The 18381-nt window shown below is 40.5% G+C and overlaps 1 protein-coding gene and 1 long non-coding RNA gene across 2 annotated transcripts; one reads left to right on the forward strand and one right to left on the reverse strand.

The window, feature by feature from the left end:
* Nucleotides 1-5149: 5149 nt before the first annotated feature.
* On the forward strand, nucleotides 5150-9389 carry LOC140380733 (serine/threonine-protein kinase pim-2-like). The gene is made up of 8 exons (XM_072464640.1): nucleotides 5150-5198; nucleotides 5385-5609; nucleotides 5821-5921; nucleotides 6107-6154; nucleotides 6470-6691; nucleotides 7687-7867; nucleotides 8826-9005; nucleotides 9271-9389. The coding sequence occupies exons 1-8, from the start codon at nucleotides 5150-5152 to the stop codon at nucleotides 9387-9389; spliced, it is 1125 nt and encodes a 374-aa protein (XP_072320741.1).
* A 1178-nt stretch (nucleotides 9390-10567) lies between these two features.
* On the reverse strand, nucleotides 10568-14438 carry LOC140381359 (uncharacterized). Its single transcript, XR_011931243.1, has 3 exons — nucleotides 14401-14438; nucleotides 13411-13554; nucleotides 10568-12191 (listed from the first exon to the last, which is right to left on the reverse strand). It is a non-coding gene; the product is annotated as an uncharacterized lncRNA (long non-coding RNA).
* Nucleotides 14439-18381: the final 3943 nt, after the last annotated feature.

The raw sequence follows: 18381 nt of genomic DNA on the forward strand, positions 1-18381 counted from the left end.
TTTGTATATCCCAAACTATCACGTGATTGAGACTGTCCTGATGCTCAGAAATATTGGACTGAAATGAACAATGCACTGCAGACGTCGTCCCTCTCGATTCCAGAACTATGGACTTGGGCCTCAAAACTGCTGCCATGGACACAATAAATGGATACCTTTGGAATGTACTTTGGCCACAGGAAAAAAGGCCACCGCAAAGAAATTGATGACACAAACATCACCAACGATCAAGGACTGGACTGACATTGTAATAAACATCAGACAAATGGAATAAAAAAAATATAAAATGTATTAACTTTTGATTAAAATTGGACTTGACTGTTTGAGTTATTGTTATGCCTTAATTTTATTTATGCTGGTCATATTGTACCATTATGATTATTTTTCTTTCTCATTATTAGGCCCGAGCGCCACAAGCTGGCGAGAGGCCTATTAATCTTGTAAGGCCGTGCGAAGCACGGCTGCGAAAGTGCGCACGTAGTGCGCACGAAATCGAGCGCGAAGCGCTCGCCCACTTCCAAACACTCACTAACGCACTCCTTCACTCATGCACGCCCCGTGCATACTGATTAGTAGTAGGAAAATGGAACATTACCGTTGTAAACGGGCGAAGCCCGTGCAAAAGTGCGCACTAAACGAGCACTTTACATTGAGATGACGACCGCGAAGCGGTCGTCATCCCCATATAAAGCACTCATTTGCGCTAAGTAGCTCACGAATACGTTCCCCATCTCTTGCATGTTCCTTGCATATGAGCATGTAATGCAAAAATTGAACATTATTACTGTATAGAGGGCCAGAAACACAAAGTGGGCGGAGCCCACTCAAAATTAACGAAAGTACCCGTCAGTGACCAGGGACCCACACCATGAGGTAGGAAAGCGCGAGCGCTTTCCGAAAATGTATAGTTTATGATATTTGAAAAATGGGAAACATTGTTTTCGCATCGGAATATTCTTCTTCTTCTTCTTCTTCTTCTTCTTCTTCTTCTTCTTCTCGGGACCAACCCCCCTATTTTTCACCCAGTGAACATTGACGAAAAGTCACAAAAATGTTCACACCTCTAAAAATCGTGCCTCTCTACATTCTGGCTATTTCCCTTTTCTAAAATAAAAAAATTGGCGCTTCAGCGCCCCCAAATGTACCAAAAATACATTGAGAGATGGGAAATGACCCCAAAAAAATCTGATCGTAGAATCATGAAATTTGGCGCAGAGGTAGATGGTGACAAGAGAAGTAAAAAATATTATTACGGCAACGCCGTCCGCCCAACCAAATGTCGGCCATATTGCTTCAAAAATGGCTAAACATGACTTCGGAGTTTTTCCAAACGTCGTACTTTTACGAACTCCTCCCAGGGCGTTGGCCCTAAAAAGCTGAAATTTGGTGAAAATGCTACTGAGGAGTGGGACATCAAAAGTTATCCAAATTACATTGATACCTCTCACGGTCTCTGTGCGGCGAAGCCGCAAACTGTAGCTAGAATTTCAGAAATCTCCCATATTTAAAATTTCTGCCGTTTGCGCGGATAAAGTCCGAATTGCGTCAAATTAGAATTAGTTGTTAAACTCTTTGCCCTAAACCTACTTGAAGTGAAATAAATTCATTTGGCGCCACAGCGCCCCCTACAGATTTTATATGGAGGTTAAATGTTTAGTTTTGCGAAATTATATGAAATTTGACACACAACTCAATTTTAGCATCCCCATCAAAAAAGTCAATGAGACCCATGTCATAATTGTTATGGCGTTGCCGTAACGATGACCGAAACCTCCCATGTTATTCCAATGGGGCCAGAACATGTTTACACTTTAGACTTTCACAAACTCCTCCCAGGGCGTCAGCCCTATTAACCTGAAATTTGGTGAGACTCATCTTCAGGACCATCAAAAGTTATCCACATTTTCATTCAAAGAGTCACGGTGTCTGTGCGGCAAAGCCGCACATTTTGCCAAGAATTCAAAATAAAATTGCTTTTTGATGGTAAAACAAAGGGGAGAAGATGTGACAGCGTCACAGATTCAGCAGTAGGCGTGATAAAAGGACAATTGGGGCGCGTTAGCGCCCCCTCCTCTTGCGCCGTGGCGGCGGTGTGGCGGCGGCGTGGCGAGGGCCGATCATTGCCGCTTGCGGCTATATTTTCTATTATTATTATTATTATTATTATTATTATTATTATCCTGGTCCCCTTTTTTTAAATGTTTTCTTTTTTAAATAGCTTAATGTTTAACTTCACTTTTGCCTCCTTTTTAAAATGTTGAATGTTTTTTTTTACTCTATTTAAAGGCTCTAGTGAATATAACAGTGACTCAAATCAGTTGAAACAAACAAAAAAAAAACATCCGTTCACAACAGTCAGTAACAAGAGCAATAAACACAAGTCAGTCATAAATCTGCAGGAGTTGAACTAATTGCCTCGACCTCCGGCTTCGTCACGTTCTGTTCTTTCCTCGGGACGTGTCGATGCAAAGCTGAGGACGGTGTTACCCAAGCTGCTGCAGGAGTTACACCTGTGGCAGGAGGACCAGGGGCCAGGAAGTGTCAGGAATGTGTGGACGCTGCAATACATTATGTCCACGGCACTGGAGTTAAAATATGTCTGTTTCTCTAGATTTACCTGTGGATAAAGTGTAGGTGTGACTGCAGGGGAAACGAGCTTAAAGTGACGTATGACAGGCTTTTACAATTTAAGTTTTGTCTTTATTTGGTGAATTTATACCTGTTGTACTTATAAATGATAGTTTTACACCAATCGAGCAGGTATTTGTGGAGGAAATGTTAAACATCACACTAGGTATGATCACTCCAGTCAAAGTTTATGCATCATTTATACAAAAAACAACTTTTTTTTGACTCTCTAAACATGAATTTAACAAAATAAAATCACTCTCGTATATTTCTATTTGTCAAATAAAAAAATGGTGACGTGATTGCTGTGTAATTTCCTTGTCTGATGTCATAAATTACAAACAGGAAGTGTAATTATAAACCAAAAATATTTGCTAGACTGTGATAACATTTAATATAATTTTTAGCAGAAGTAAAAATATAATAATTTGACTATATTTTGATACAATGAGTTGTCAGACCTGTAGGGGGCACTTTCAATTTAGACAGTCATCCATCCATCAATCAATCAATTTTCTACTGCAGCAGTGTTGAAATGTATAATTTAATGACTTGCATTTTAGAAAAGGTGCATGTTTGGTGGTAAAATAGAAATAAATGCAGTGCAGTGGACAGCAGGACGGATCGTGCCTGTTCCATGTTGATTTGTGCTCTGTAGTTGCACAAATCAACATGAAAGCGGTTTATTTAGCCTGAGCCAAACATCAGCAGCTCATGATGTGGGATTTTCACAGATCTAAGCAGTTACTGACTGTAATCACCATAAATACCTCAGATAAAATACATCGCGTTACGTTCAAACCCGGACGAATCATGCAGTTTCCTGGAGGTTGTGGAACAGATCGGAATGATACGTTCCACTAAGAGATGCTACTGGTCCATATGTGCCCCTGTAGCTCTTGCAGTGGTGGTTTGTAATACAGTACTAAAGTTAAAGTAATGCAGTTATATGTAACACGTGGGCTAATAGCACAGACCTAAAAGTTTGTATTAGTTTAGGCCGGTTCAGGTTCGACTCAAGGAAAAAGAGACGGTTCTTAATAACACTTTCCACACACAATGTAGAGCTTTTTGGTTAATGTATTTACAGAAAATGCTACAATAATATTTACAATGTATCTACAATTGCACAATCAATGTCAAAAGTCCTCTGCACTATGTGCATATGATAGAAATCCCAAAAATTCCATCCACAACTATGCACAAAGTGAAAGCAGGCGGGAAATAGATGAGGGAAATGAGTATTGTGGATGTACTGTATTGTCCAGTGGAATGAGTGGGTGAGGCACCAGCAGCATCAGGTGAGGACTTCAAAAGGACTCATACTGTGGTCCTGTCTCCAGGGACGAGGGAGTGAGCAGGTGAACCTAGCCTGCATAAACAGACCCAAATTAATATCTCTGTGTACACATACATTTATACTTCTTAAATGCAAGATAATAGAAATGTTGTGCATAATCCATTTAAAGTCATTTAGCAGTTAATAAAACAATAGCCAAACAACCACACAAATCAAAACATAAATCCCAATGTGGCCATTTACTCAAGAGTTAACAGACTGAGAATCTGGTTAAACACAATTAAATTCAGACAGTATATGATAGAAATCATGCAAATCATGTGTGTTAGCATTGGCGGCGGCTAACACCGGTTAGCATTAGGCAAAACACTCACCTAGTTCCTTCCATTATAATAGCACAGCCACAAGGGAATAAAACACCGGCGGCATCTGCAGGTTGAGGGACAAAACACTTAGATCCAATTCATACAAACATGAAACGATGGTTTACAGAGTGTTTTACCTGGAGCCGTTCTCGTTCTGACTTTCCCACCATCTCCCGAAGGAAGGTGCGCAGATGTTGTGATTCTCTGACACTCCCGCACGTGAGGCTGACGCAAGTGTCACGTGATTGGCGGTTACCGTGGTAACAGGAGAAATTCAAAAAAATGCAGCGAACTAATTTAAAGGGGAACGCACATTATCAGATGGGTTATAATGCAATTCTAAGTATCTGTACTTTACTCAAGCAAATGTTCAATACTTGTACTTTCACTTCACTACATCTGAGAGCAGGTACTTTCTACTTCACAGCTATTTATTTTTGTTTTAATCTAGACCTTTTTAGCACATTCATCTGCATAAAAGCCTAATGTGGGTAATGGTCATGTGCAGTACCGCGCATGGACAGCAGGGGGCCAGGCTCTGCTCAGCTCTGCGTTATTGTATCTGCACTCTTCTTTTTCTTCTTTTTAATGTTTTTATTTGTTTGTTTTGTCATTTGATGCACATTTTTTGTTCTTGATGCATTTTAAATTATTTTGTGAACAAATTGTGCTCTAAAAATAAACTTTGGCCATATTCTGGGCGTGAACAGTATGTGATGTCACAAAGCACCAGCACAAAGCACCGCCCCTATAAAAGGTAGGGGAAAACCCCTCAGAACATTTGAAAAGCAGACGGAAGTGCAGCGTTTACCACAGTGTAGCCACGTTCAACAGCCATTTTACAACTTTTAAAGCTATGGTAGCGAATCAGGAGCTCGCTTCAGACGGACATCAGGTCTTTCAAGGTTTGTGAAGAACAGTTTGGAAATATTCTGAACAATTTGAGAAGCCAAAGTTGTAGCGTACGAGTGTGCTTAAACTGGGACTAAACCAATAATAAATACGAGGTCATAAATAAGATGAAACCAGGACTAAACTAAGACTAATCCTTGTGTAACTCAGCACTCATGTATAAATCCATTTGTGTTTAGATCCTGTAGTCCCTAAAGTCGGCTCTGACAATAAACCAAGCGGTCACAAAAGTCAGAAACGGAGATCCAGGGACGCCGACTTAGGATCCGACAACGAGCCCAAAAGATCTCGGTCTGAAAGGTCGACCGTGACTTTAGCAGGAGTCCAGCAAGAGGTCAAAAGGAGGGAAAAGAAGAAGAAGAAGAGTGTGAGGACTGCAATGAAGACAGTGATTGAAGCAGCAGGTAAGAGAAATGATACATACTTCAACTAGGACTAAACCAGAACCAAAATATAAATCTAGGACCAAACCAGGACTTAACCTAGACTGAAACACGTCAAATCAGCCTAAATTAGAGGTGGGTGAGACGCTTCTCCACCTCGCCTCAATGTGCATGTTATAAATGAGTATGAAGTATAAAGGATGACAATAATGATATATATTTTGTCCTTCAGATCAGGCGGACTTCAAGCTGAAGTATGAGCAGCACAAGCAGCTCGGAGAAGGAGGATATGGAGCTGTGTTTGCCGGAGTCCGGATCTCAGACCAACAACCTGTGAGTCTTTCAACCACAATGACTTAAAGGGGCACTCTGTACTTTTTCTACCATCTATCTTGTGTATATTCCTATATATTAAGTGCGTCAAAAGTAAAAAAGTTCAAAATATTTTTTTTGATTCAAACTTGGACCAAAGAAGTTCATTTTCCACATTATTTGACGTTCTATTTTCTGCTTTTCAGGTGGCCATTAAGTACATCCACAAACCGACCGTGCTGTTTGTTCCAATGGTAAGTGAAATACTTCTTATTTTTTCTAAATCAAGCTTAATTTGCGCAGTTTAAACATGTCCGGGAGCAATAACCGAAACACGAGCTGCTAAATGAACACAAAAATAAGCTTGTTGAACTACAGAAAAAACGACAAAACTACAGGGTTTAGTAGGTTTTTATACACAACACGAAGACGCCAGGGCATTTTGGTGTTTGCGGAGACATTTATAGCACTTTTAAAATATCAATAATTGTATGTTTTGTTCTTGCTGCTCTTTTTTTTAAACTGCATTCAGCACTTATTGTGTCATAAAGTATTTTTCTCACTCTTAGGAGTTCAAAAACAAGGTGCACGATGTCCCCGCTGAGGTTCTCCTGATGGCCCTCGCCGCCCCCAATCATGAGCCAATCGGACGGAGCCCCAGCGTGTCTCTCCTGGAGTGGTTCAACCTGGACAACGGCCACATCGTCCTGGTGATGGAACGACCCACTCCGTCAATAGATCTGTTCGACTACTGTTTGCAAAATGTACCGCTGCCTGAGGAAAAAGCCAAGGTACGCTCACACACAGAGACATGTTGAGCTTAAAGGGGCTTTTCTGGAGGGCCCACTGTGGAGATGTTTATGGAGATGCGCCACAGTATGGCATTAAACTAATCTACCATGCAGGTATTTAGTCACAAAAGTAAGTTGGTGTTATACTGTCCAAAAAACTCCTGAGCCAAAACACGCATTTTTAACATGATCTGGGTCGCCTTTTCCACAGATCTGACCTGTAACTGCCCTGGTCGTGTCAATTACTTGTCTCCAGGAAGATAGATGAGTTTAATGCCGTACTGCAGAACAGTCAGGAAACTATTTCAGAGTTTTTCCATTTTTAAAATTGTATGTTGACATCAAACTTTAAGTAGGTTATCTTAAAATCCAAATCAACCAACTTTATTTACAAGAGGAAACACTCCTAAAATAGAATAAAACTAGGACATAAACAGTAAAATAGTATATAAAGCTAAAACAATACAATTGAAAATGTGAATATAATTTTTAATATTAGTTGTTATTATCTTGGTTATTTTGTTTTTGAGGCTCTTTTTTTCCTCATAATTCAAATATTGATTGAGTTTTTCACAAATAAAATAAGACCAACGACTCCTGTCATATTGTAATCCTGTTTTAGACTTGCTTTAGACCTCATATGATCCTGCTTTAGATCTGGACTGGTTTAGATCTGGACTGGTTTAGATCTGGACTGGTTTAGATCTGGACTGGTTTAGGTCTGGACTGGTTTAGATCTGGACTGGTTTAGATCTGGACTGGTTTAGGTCTGGACTGGTTTAGGTCTGGACTGGTTTAGGTCTGGACTGGTTTAGGTTAGATCTGGACTGGTTTAGGTCTGGACTGGTTTAGGTCTGGACTGGTTTAGGTTAGATCTGGACTGGTTTAGGTCTGGACTGGTTTAGGTCTGGCCCTAAATGGCGCCTCTTGGTGTGAAAGTTTGATAAACACAGCTGTTGTTCTGTCTTGAATACAGTTTTCTTGTTGTCCTGTAGGAGGTGATGCAGCAGGTGGTGGAGGCGCTGGTGGACCTTCACTCTAAAAAGGTTTTCCACAGGGACATTAAACTGGAAAACCTCCTGGTCCAGACCACAGAGTCCGGTCCCAGGATCCGGATCATTGACTTTGGTTGTAGCTGTGTGGTCCAATCTCAGACCTTCCAAAGCGAATTCATTGGTAATTATCCTAAACAACCTATATTATATTAGTGGTTATTGCAGTAGTAGTAATGTAATCACTAATAGTAGTAGTGGAGTAGTGGTTGTAGCAACACTACTACTATCATCACTACTATTACTACTACTACTGCTTCGACAAATGCACACAATAATGGGCCCTTAGCACAGTACCAGCTTACTGTGTCTCTCAAAGCTATTGCTGACTTTTATTAAAACTTAAAATATAAAATAAACATGACTAACATTTAAAGTAAAGACATATCCAATTGTTTTTATTTGTGTCGTTACTTTAATATTTATAATGCCTCAAAATTTGCATTATTGTTAACATTAGTGTTAGAGTTGCGTTAGCGTTAGCGTTAGCGTTAGCATTAGCCTTAGCATTATTGTTGGCATTATTGTTGGCGTTAGCGTTAGAGTTGCGTTATCATTAGCGTTAGCATTAGCATTAGCCTTAGCATTATTGTTGGCATTATTGTTGGCGTTAGCGTTAGAGTTGCGTTATCATTAGCGTTAGCATTAGCATTAGCCTTAGCATTATTGTTGGCATTATTGTTGGCATTAGCGTTAGAGTTGCGTTAGCGTTAGCAGTAGCGTTAGCATTGAGACAAACACATCCCTGAACACAGAATCAGTGCTAGATTCTCGGCCACAGAAGTGATGACATAGCTCTGGTTCCCATGGTAATGTGTTAACTGCTTTAGCCATAAACAGGCCAAAACTATATTTTCTTCTATTTTAAGTTTTTAATGTAAAATGAAAGGCTAACCAAACCTAAAGCAGGTGACAAATTCATTTTAATAAAGCAAACCATTTCATATACTTCAAAACTAATAAAATGTTTCCTTAACTGTGAAAAGTGTTTGATTCCTTCACATGCTCATTGCTGCACACGCTTTTTTATATTTATCTACCAACCTATAAACTTATTTCTGTGTTTTTCTCTTTTATTTCAGGGACCTTCGACTTTGCGCCCCCCGAGTACTTCCAGAACAACAGTTACTGCCCGGGTCCTACCTCTGTGTGGCAGACGGGAGCGCTGATGTATGAACTACTGCACTCAAACGACCAGAGCGACTTCACGACCCAAAACGCTATGGAGGGAAACATCTCTGCCCCGAGTGGCGTGTCGCAAGGTACGAGCAAAAGTACAGACAAAACACTAAAGGTGTACTGTGTAACCTTTCTATGGTTTCTATGGTCACATCACCAAGGAGATGCTATTGCTTTGCCTGGAATGTGCCACGATATCACAGAAAACATATATATTTCTGTGCAAAACAAGCCTGAAGCCACCGAAACAAGTGACGGGTCGGCTCTGTGCGGTGGCGATCCGGCTCACAGCAACAGTGCACGTTTGTGAGCCTCACTCTAAAATGTGTGGTGTTTGTTCTTTTGCAGAATGTTGTGATTTCCTCCAGGCCTGTCTCACTCTGAACCCAGAACAGAGGATAAGTTTGGACCAGCTGAGCCACCATCCCTGGTTCAAGAAGAACAGGCGCTCTGAGGACGGGGCGTGACTCCTGGGGGGGGGCTAGAAACATTAATAGTTATATCTATGCACTGATTTTTACTTGTACAGTTATGTCATGTTTTTATATTAAACCTCAACTTATAGATTTCAAGTTTTTGCAAAATATTGTCTTATTGTAGATTTTATGTTTTGGAGCAATTTCTTTTTTGTTTTGGAGCAGCTGCTGCTGATGCTGCTGCTGCTGCTGCTGCTGCTGCTGCTGCTGCTGCTGCTGCTGCTGCTGCTGCTGCTGCTGCTGCTGCTGCTGCTGCTGCTGCTGCTGCTGCTGCTGCTGCTGCTGCTGCTGCTGCTGCTGCTGCTGCTGCTGCTGCTGCTGCTGCTGCTGCTGCTGCTGCTGCTGCTGCTCACGTCTGTGTGCAGTTATTACTGTGAGCAACAACAGGCTTTATTATGTGGACTGTGGAACTGTGAGGACTGTGTCTAAAAACAAGTCTGACTCAGACATGACATGTTAGTTTGAGGTGAAGAGGAGCAGAGAGAAGCAGCTTCTTCAGTGAGTCTGATTCTGACTGTTTAACGCTGTTATGTTTGAATAGTTCAGTTTTAGGGGTTTATAGACTGTTCAGTCTGACAGAGCTAATGTGAGGCTGTGGCTTCTCTTATTCCACTGACACTGAAGTTCCCTGAAAACTTCTAAAACTTATACTCAAGCCCCGCTGTCTTTGTCCACATCCGTTGCTCCGTCCGCTGTGTTTTCTGCCACAGCCGGACGTGATCGTATTGTTTAAATGGCTTTAGTGACAGCAACACTCATTTATTATAAGACAAATTATTCAAAAACACATGTTATACAGAAATAACGATACACAGACTTTGTGGACAACCCGTTTTAACACCATTTAATTTGTGTGGACAGCAATAACAATGAAGAAATATTGATTATTAATCATTATTATCTAGATATTTATTATAAACCACTAGTTCTATAAGCCGTGTACACAAACTGCTGCTGCTTAATCACTCGGACTGATAAGAAAGCTAAAAAAAAAAGATCCTGGACCTAAAAACACAGAGCAGTAAATAAATAAATTACCAAAATAATATTCCCATTTTTTTAATATTGTTTTTACTTTTACAAACTATTTTAGAACAAGTCCCTGAATCTCATCTTTAGTGATGAATGCTTCAGAAAAAGGAACTATTCCAACAAGAAATGTCACAATATCAAATTATCAACGATTGTTGGCACCAAATAGAAGTGAAATGTACTTTATTATAATGTACAAGTACAATAAAATCAAACTTTCTAATGATTTTGTCACAAAAACAAAAAAGTAGTTTGAGTAAATTGAACTGAATTGAATCATTATTGCTGTCAACAATTATCACGATTATTACAGGTATATTTTAGTTCTTACGATCATATTGTGACCTGAGTCACAATTATCAATTAACCAATTCATCTTGATATCTCTAGCCTCGACAATTTCAATAAAATGTTATTTTTGTATTTGTATGTTTTTAACTTGCAGCAGTTTCAGGAGCTGCGGCACAAAATAACATGGCAGTTTCGGCCGCGCGCCGCGGCTCTGTAGACAATCCCTTTAAGATAACCGTGCGCGGCACCCGAACGCGCGAGCGAGGAGCGCCGCTCCACTGGCGCCGTGGTGCTGTTTGCTCGCGCCGCCTGCTGCGCTTGGCCGTGCAGGCACCACCTCGCTCGCACGGTACCCAAAAGTATGGAAAGCCAATATGATCAAACTCCGCCACTTATGTCTGCCGTAAATAACGGGGCTCGTTTGCAACGCACGGCGTAACGTCAGTCGGGGCATGGCGTTAAAAGTGCCACTTTATTTTGAAAAAATGTCAGAAAATACGCCGCCATACGCCGTGTGTGATCATATTGGCTTTCCATATTGAGCCCCGTGGGAGTGTCTACAGAGCCGCGAAACTGCAATGCTATTTTGTGCCGCGGCTCCTGAAACTGCTGGGCTATTTGACCGCACCTGGTCAGGGTTAGGTCTTGGGGTTAGGGTCAGGGTTAAGGTTAGGGTCAGGGTTAAGGTTAGGGTCAGGGTTAAGGTTAGGGTCAAGGTTAAGGTTAGGGTCAGGGTTAAGGTTAGGGTCAGGGTTAAGGTTAGGGTCAAGGTTAAGGTTAGGGTCGGGGTTAAGGTTAGGGTCAAGGTTAAGGTTAGGGTCGGGGTTAAGGTTAGGGTCAAGGTTAAGGTTAGGGTCAGGGTTAAGGTTAGGGTCAGGGTTAAGGTTAGGGTCAAGGTTAAGGTTAGGGTCGGGGTTAAGGTTAGGGTCAAGGTTAAGGTTAGGGTCGGGGTTAAGGTTAGGGTCAAGGTTAAGGTTAGGGTCAGGGTTAAGGTTAGGGTCAGGCTTAGGGTTAGGGTTAGCCATGAGGCTATATGGCCATGCCGCGGCTCCCGAAACTGCTGGGCCATTTGACCGCGCCGCGGCTCTGCAGCCACGGACAATTTTTAAATACTTTTTGCTAGCACCCACAGCCATCATCAAAACTCAGCCCCGCGAGAACACTGATGTCACATCGTTTTTAATACTCTGGAAACAGATTTTGAGACGTGCGCTACAAACAATGCACTGGGCGGGGCCATTTGGTGAACTCTTGTGTTTCAGTATGAATACATTTAGGTTCTTCCGTATCAGTTGTGTCATTGTAACTTGCAGAAGTCGGCCAAGCGGTCCATGCTGTTTCTGCGGCTGGCTCCAGAAGCTCCATTTGATCTTTGGATCAAATTGATCTCGGAGCCATTCCTGATCCCAACGTCGTACAGACGGTCGTCGTCATCCAGCCTTCTGCCCCCGAAGAGGAGCTGATGGAGATCTGAGGCCAAAAACACAACGTAAGACTAACCAAAGAACCTCAAACACACAGAAAGTAACATGTGGACACTGTTCACGGAGCGGGCGCATTCTGTACTTTTACTACAGTTTTTATGTATGTACAGATACACAAAAACTCTAGTAAAAGTACTTATTATTATTATCTTACTTATCTTATTATTATTATCATAACTTTGGTGTCATTTATGTGAACTTTGGCTCTTGTTTACAGTCTGGTTGCTAGGTAATGGTTGTGTCACATTTGCTGCTCATGTCCAACCAGGAAGTACATAGTGTATTTTATTCTGTCATATGCAATTTAAGTACATTTTACAGTGGATACTTCTTACTTTTACTTCAGAGATCATTCTACTACAGTTTTGAAAAGGGCTGAAATGTAAAAGTACTTTCTGAACGGTTTGAGGCGTTACATTTTAGCACGTTCATGGTGACATCAAGCTAAAGGTTTAGTGCTCGAGTCCTGACTCTGCGCAAAGAAAAATGTACATGTAAAAAGTGTAAAAAGTGTAAAATCATTAAGAAGCTGATGTATTCAGTCAATTAATAAATGGACTTTGTGTTTGGACTTTGTGGGCCTCAACATTCTTTTCTGGTGACATTAGATGAGCTTTTGCCCAGTCGTTGCTGGGTAATTTGCTAGTGTTACAAACAGGAAGTGATTAAAAAAATAAATAATATATATGTATTATTATTAAATGAGCAAATTACAAACAAAACCGGTACCGTACAAGTATACAATATAAAAACATATAAGTTCAATCCCAATAAAATAAAAATAGCAAAGTCAGTACTAAAAACACAACTTTTTTAAACAAAATAAACGGCATATTTCATCTCAAAATAAATGTACAGGACAATATTTTAGACATCCAAATTATCCAGAAATGAGATGATTATAGAAGCACTTTTGGATTTGACAAAGGAGATCTAAAACCCATTCCTCCAAAGAAGTGAAATTATAAACCTAAAAATATTCTGTGATAAAATGTTTATAATTTTTAGCTAAATTTTAAATACATTTATCTTAACTGCATGTTAGGTCAATGAGTGGTCCGACCTGTAGGGGGCACTTTAAGACAATTTAAGTTTAAGACTTTTTAAGCTAAATGTGTGCGGCTCAAAACTCTTAAGACACAGACACAGAACTCTAAAACACAAATTAAAGCTGGACATTAAGTCTGTAACACACGTAAACACACCTGAGTTGTAGGTTGATTCATCTGTGATCTTCTTCCACAGCTCCGCTACTGTCCAGCGTTCAAACTGCGCCCTGGTCTCACACAGGATGACCGTAAAGTCCTGAACCAGTCTCGGGTTTTATTATAACTCTGAACATTTTTAAACTGGAAGAAAAGACATTTATTAGATTTCTGTTCATAATCTCAAAAACAAACCTCAGAAAGCTTCAGCTAAACATTTGTGGTGGAAAGTATTTATCGTACTTTTTATTTAAACTTCACTACGTCTGAGAGTAGGAATCTGTACTTTCTACTCCACTACTTTTATCAACTGGACTGAAAAGTAAAAAAGAACTTTTGACCAAAAATTCTGACCTAGAGCAAATAAAACATCAATAAAAGTCTAGAAACATTGAGTAAATCGGTTTTTCAGTTATTTATCAGTTGGACTCCGAAAACACGTTACCCTTTGTGGCTAGGCGTTTTTTTTATTTTTATTTTTTTATGAGTTAATTTTATTGTATTTCTGTTTCTGTAATTTCTTTGTGATTTGAATGCATTTTTCCTGCTGTGTGAAGCACTTTGAACTGCCCTGTGTATGAAATGTGCTCTACAAATAAACTTGCCTTATCAACACATTTTACTCTTATCAGTTATAAAACATCAGTGGAAAAAACGTCTACTTTTTAGTCTAAAAGTAAACATTTAAACACGCACTTTGATACCTTTACCTAAGTATATGTGATAGATTTATTTGGGTAAATGTTTGTCTCATGTATCTGTAACAAACGTGTTAAACGTGATGCATTTGACTTCAGCCCGAGAAAATAACGGTGCACATTTCTATATTTCTACATTTCTACATTTCTAAAGTTCAACTCGACTGCTTATGGAAGTTCATAACAAACATTCACACTAAAGTGCCATCATGAACTTATTTCAGGTGATCACGTGTTCTTAAAGTGTTTCTACAACTGATTATTCAGATTAAGTTTGTGGTTTTTGACTCACCGCGTCGCTCCTCCGCATCCAGCACTTTCACTTTCGACTTCCCAAAAAACACGTGACCGCTTCCCCACAGACCCTCATCCACAGACCCTCATCCACAGACCCTCATCCACAGACCCTCATCCACAGACCCTCATCCACAGACCCTCATCCACAGACCCTCAGCCACAGACCCTCAGCCAGAGTCCCTCACCCACAGACCCTCATTCAGAATCCCCTCATCCACAGACCCTCATCCACAGACCCTCAGCCAGAGTCCCTCAGCCACAGACCCTCAGCCACAGACCCTCAGCCAGAGTCCCTCAGCCACAGACCCTCACCCGCAGTCCCTCATCCACAGACCCTCATCCACAGACCCTCATCCACAGACCCTCATCCACAGACCCTCAGCTAGAGTCCCTCATCCACAGACCCTCACCCACAGACCCTCATCCACAGACCCTCAGCTAGAGTCCCTCATCCACAGACCCTCATCCACAGACCCTCATCCACAGACCCTCATCCACAGACCATCATTCACAGACCCTCACCCACAGACCCTCACCCACAGACCCTCATCCACAGACCCTCATCCACAGACCCTCATCCACAGACCCTCATCCACAGACCCTCATCCACAGACCCTCAGCCACAGACCCTCAGCCAGAGTCCCTCACCCACAGACCCTCATTCAGAATCCCCTCATCCACAGACCCTCATCCACAGACCCTCAGCCAGAGTCCCTCAGCCACAGACCCTCAGCCACAGACCCTCAGCCAGAGTCCCTCAGCCACAGACCCTCACCCGCAGTCCCTCATCCACAGACCCTCATCCACAGACCCTCATCCACAGACCCTCAGCTAGAGTCCCTCATCCACAGACCCTCACCCACAGACCCTCATCCACAGACCCTCAGCTAGAGTCCCTCATCCACAGACCCTCACCCACAGACCCTCATCCACAGACCCTCATCCACAGACCATCATTCACAGACCCTCACCCACAGACCCTCATCCACAGACCCTCATCCACAGACCCTCACCCACAGACCCTCAGCCAGAGTCCCTCACCCACAGACTCTCATCCACAGACCCTCATCCACAGACCCTCAGCCAGAGTCCCTCAGCCACAGACCCTCACCCGCAGTCCCTCATCCACAGACCCTCATCCACAGACCCTCATCCACAGACCCTCATCTACAGACCCTCAGCTAGAGTCCCTCATCCACAGACCCTCACCCACAGACCCTCATCCACAGACCCTCATCCACAGACCCTCATTCACAGACCCTCACCCACAGACCTTCATCCACAGACCCTCATCCACAGACCCTCACCCACAGACCCTCAGCCAGAGTCCCTCACCCACAGACTCTCATCCACAGACCCTCATCCACAGACCCTCATCCACAGACCCTCAGCCAGAGTCCCTCAGCCAGAGTCCCTCATCCACAGACCCTCAGCCACAGACCCTCACCCACAGACCCCCTCTCACTATAACAGCTTCTACTCTGAATATCACCAAAACAAAAAGTAACTGCACCAGAAAACAGTTATTCTAAATGAGTATTTGTGGTACATGTATTCAGTTACTTCCCATCACACAAGATAAAGACAAGAATAAGCCAACCCTAAACTTTGACAAATACGAGGTACTGAACCTCGAACCTCTTTAGACACGTAGAAGAGTACACTAAAGTCAAAGTAAATACAACCCAAGTTTGTACAGATGCTAAACATTTATAGTTATTTTTTGCTGTTTAGGACATTAATATTAATATATAACGTTATTGAAAAAGTATAGAAAGAATGTTTAGTTATTTTAGTGTTTTTATTTATTTCATTGGGTCTCCACTTACACTTGTGTACATAATTAATGAGCTTTATTGTGTTTTATCTCTGCTAAACTTTGTGATAAAAGCTCTTTGTTCAGAAACTCTCTTAAATACAGTGGGATTAGTTGTTTCCCTTTTCCCAGTAAATGAACAGGCGTCTTAATTAGGCCACACCTACACATGTAATTGCATTTGAAATTGGTCTGATTGTCAAAAAAAAAGACACCGGCTCCATTTAGAAAACACCCTCGGTATGTTTATTTAAATATTAGGTTCTTGTGCCGCGTAGAGGGAACTGTCGGGTTAATCGATACAAACATTCAGACGAGAGAGGCTGAAATCAATCATTTAAATGGTCCAAAAGTCAAAATAAGGCCAGTTTTAATAAATAAAATACACTTTAGTTTCTACAGCTGAACGAGGACACAACGGTACGACTTTTTTATAGCATAAACAACCGTCTTTCCTTTGGTCGTCATCGATAATAAACTAATACTCTGTCAAAATATACTTCAAGATGAAAGTTCTGTACAAGTATTAGGATTCTGGTGGAGTTATGGGTTAATTATGACTGAATTTAACTGCAGTTTAGGTTTTATTTCCTCCGCTTTCCGACGGTGAATCGCTGCTGGTGATGAACAATAAACGACTAATGACTAAGTCTAAATGGGCATTCTTTGGTCCAAACACCGTATTTTTATTTTTTGTTAGCGCAGACCGGGTTCAACTCACCGACACAAACGTAATAAAGAAGGGATAAAACTATAATTCATATGTACAACAGGTATAAATACACCAAATAAAGTCAAAATGAGAAAATTGTAAAAACCCGTCAGTCACTTTAAGTTAAGATACAAATTAAAACATATACACCGCATGTTTAAAGATCTCAGACTTTAAAGTGCTTATAACAGGTTTTTATGATTATGAACAGTTTTCACTTTATTTGGTGTATTTGAACCTGTAAATGTACATGATGGTTATACACCAAACACGTAGCTGAAAAATCTGTACAAAATGACATCATCCACAATTTATACAGAATTTACCACTGCTTTTTCCATCTAAACGTGAATTCAACAAAAATAAATGTGCTCTCATATATTTTTATTTGTCAAATAAAAAGAAAAAAGTGACAAAAGATAAACAGGAAGTAACATTATAACCTAAAAAAATGCTATTCTCGGATCAAATTTGGATAATTTTTTGCTACATTTTAAATATAATTCTCTCAGACCTGTCAGAGGCACTTTAAATATTAGAACAGAATCAGTAAATATTTGACTCGATAAATGATTATTTAGTGGTTTAACTTGAGGTAAAATAATAAGAAAATCTGCAGGTCAAATTTAAGAATAAAAAAATAAATTGAAATTAGAAACCTTTGACATGTAAGTAAATAATGTAATAAGTGCTTAAATTACGTAGTATTTATATTGATTGAGTATATATTGAAGTAAGATTTGACAAAGAAACAAGCATAAGATGTATACTTTTACTAAAAATAAGGAAAGGAAAAGCTTTTTCTCACTTGAAATGAGCAAAAAAAGTTCTAGCTCATGAAATAAGATCAACCCAACATGTTTTTATTGGCAAATATGGGTTTTAAGACAATGAAAATAAACTCAAACCAAGATAAATATAACTTAATAAGCACTTTTGCAATACAGGATCTTACTTAAGATTGTCATTTCTTCCAGTGTTTGCCATGACGTTACGTTCAGAGGCGATAAAAAATGATTTTATAAAGATGATTCTTAAGAAAACCTCAGACAGAGTTCAAGAGTCTAATCACAGAAGGAATAAAAGACATATGACAGTTCTTAGGGCATTAGTGCAAACCCTGAAGCCAAAATGTGCTTCTATTCTATAATAATTTTAACTTTTATCAGAACGTTTGATCTTTTTTCTGATGTGATCGACGCAGCTCACGACGCCGCGTGGAATATTCTCTACTGCCAAGTCTGTCTTCAATAAATCTAATCTAAATCTAATATTGAAGCTGTTCTGTTCTGTCACAGAGAGAAAACATAACCAGGAGATAAAAGTGACACTAAACCAGAAATAAGAACAAATGGATTTCATTACTAATTAATCGTGAAAAATCTGAGCCAAGAACACAAAGTAATCCTTTCTATGTTGGTTGAGAACTAAAAACTCTTTCTCACCAT

Source organism: Eucyclogobius newberryi, unplaced genomic scaffold, assembly GCF_026437365.1.
Source record: "Eucyclogobius newberryi isolate DKJ021-1_F unplaced genomic scaffold, fEucNew1.0.hap1 SCAF_5, whole genome shotgun sequence".
Classification (NCBI taxonomy): Eukaryota; Metazoa; Chordata; class Actinopteri; order Gobiiformes; family Gobiidae; genus Eucyclogobius; species Eucyclogobius newberryi.

What these genes read in the sequence shown, in the direction of transcription:
- LOC140380733 (XM_072464640.1), top strand. Translation starts at nt 5,150, where the DNA reads ATGGTAGCGAATCAGGAGCTCGCTTCAGACGGACATCAGGTCTTTCAA. An exon ending in CCGTGCTGTTTGTTCCAATG is followed by an intron (nt 6,155 to 6,469) that starts GTAAGTGAAATA and finishes TCTCACTCTTAG; the next exon opens with GAGTTCAAAAACAAGGTGCA. An exon ending in TGCCTGAGGAAAAAGCCAAG is followed by an intron (nt 6,692 to 7,686) that starts GTACGCTCACAC and finishes GTTGTCCTGTAG; the next exon opens with GAGGTGATGCAGCAGGTGGT.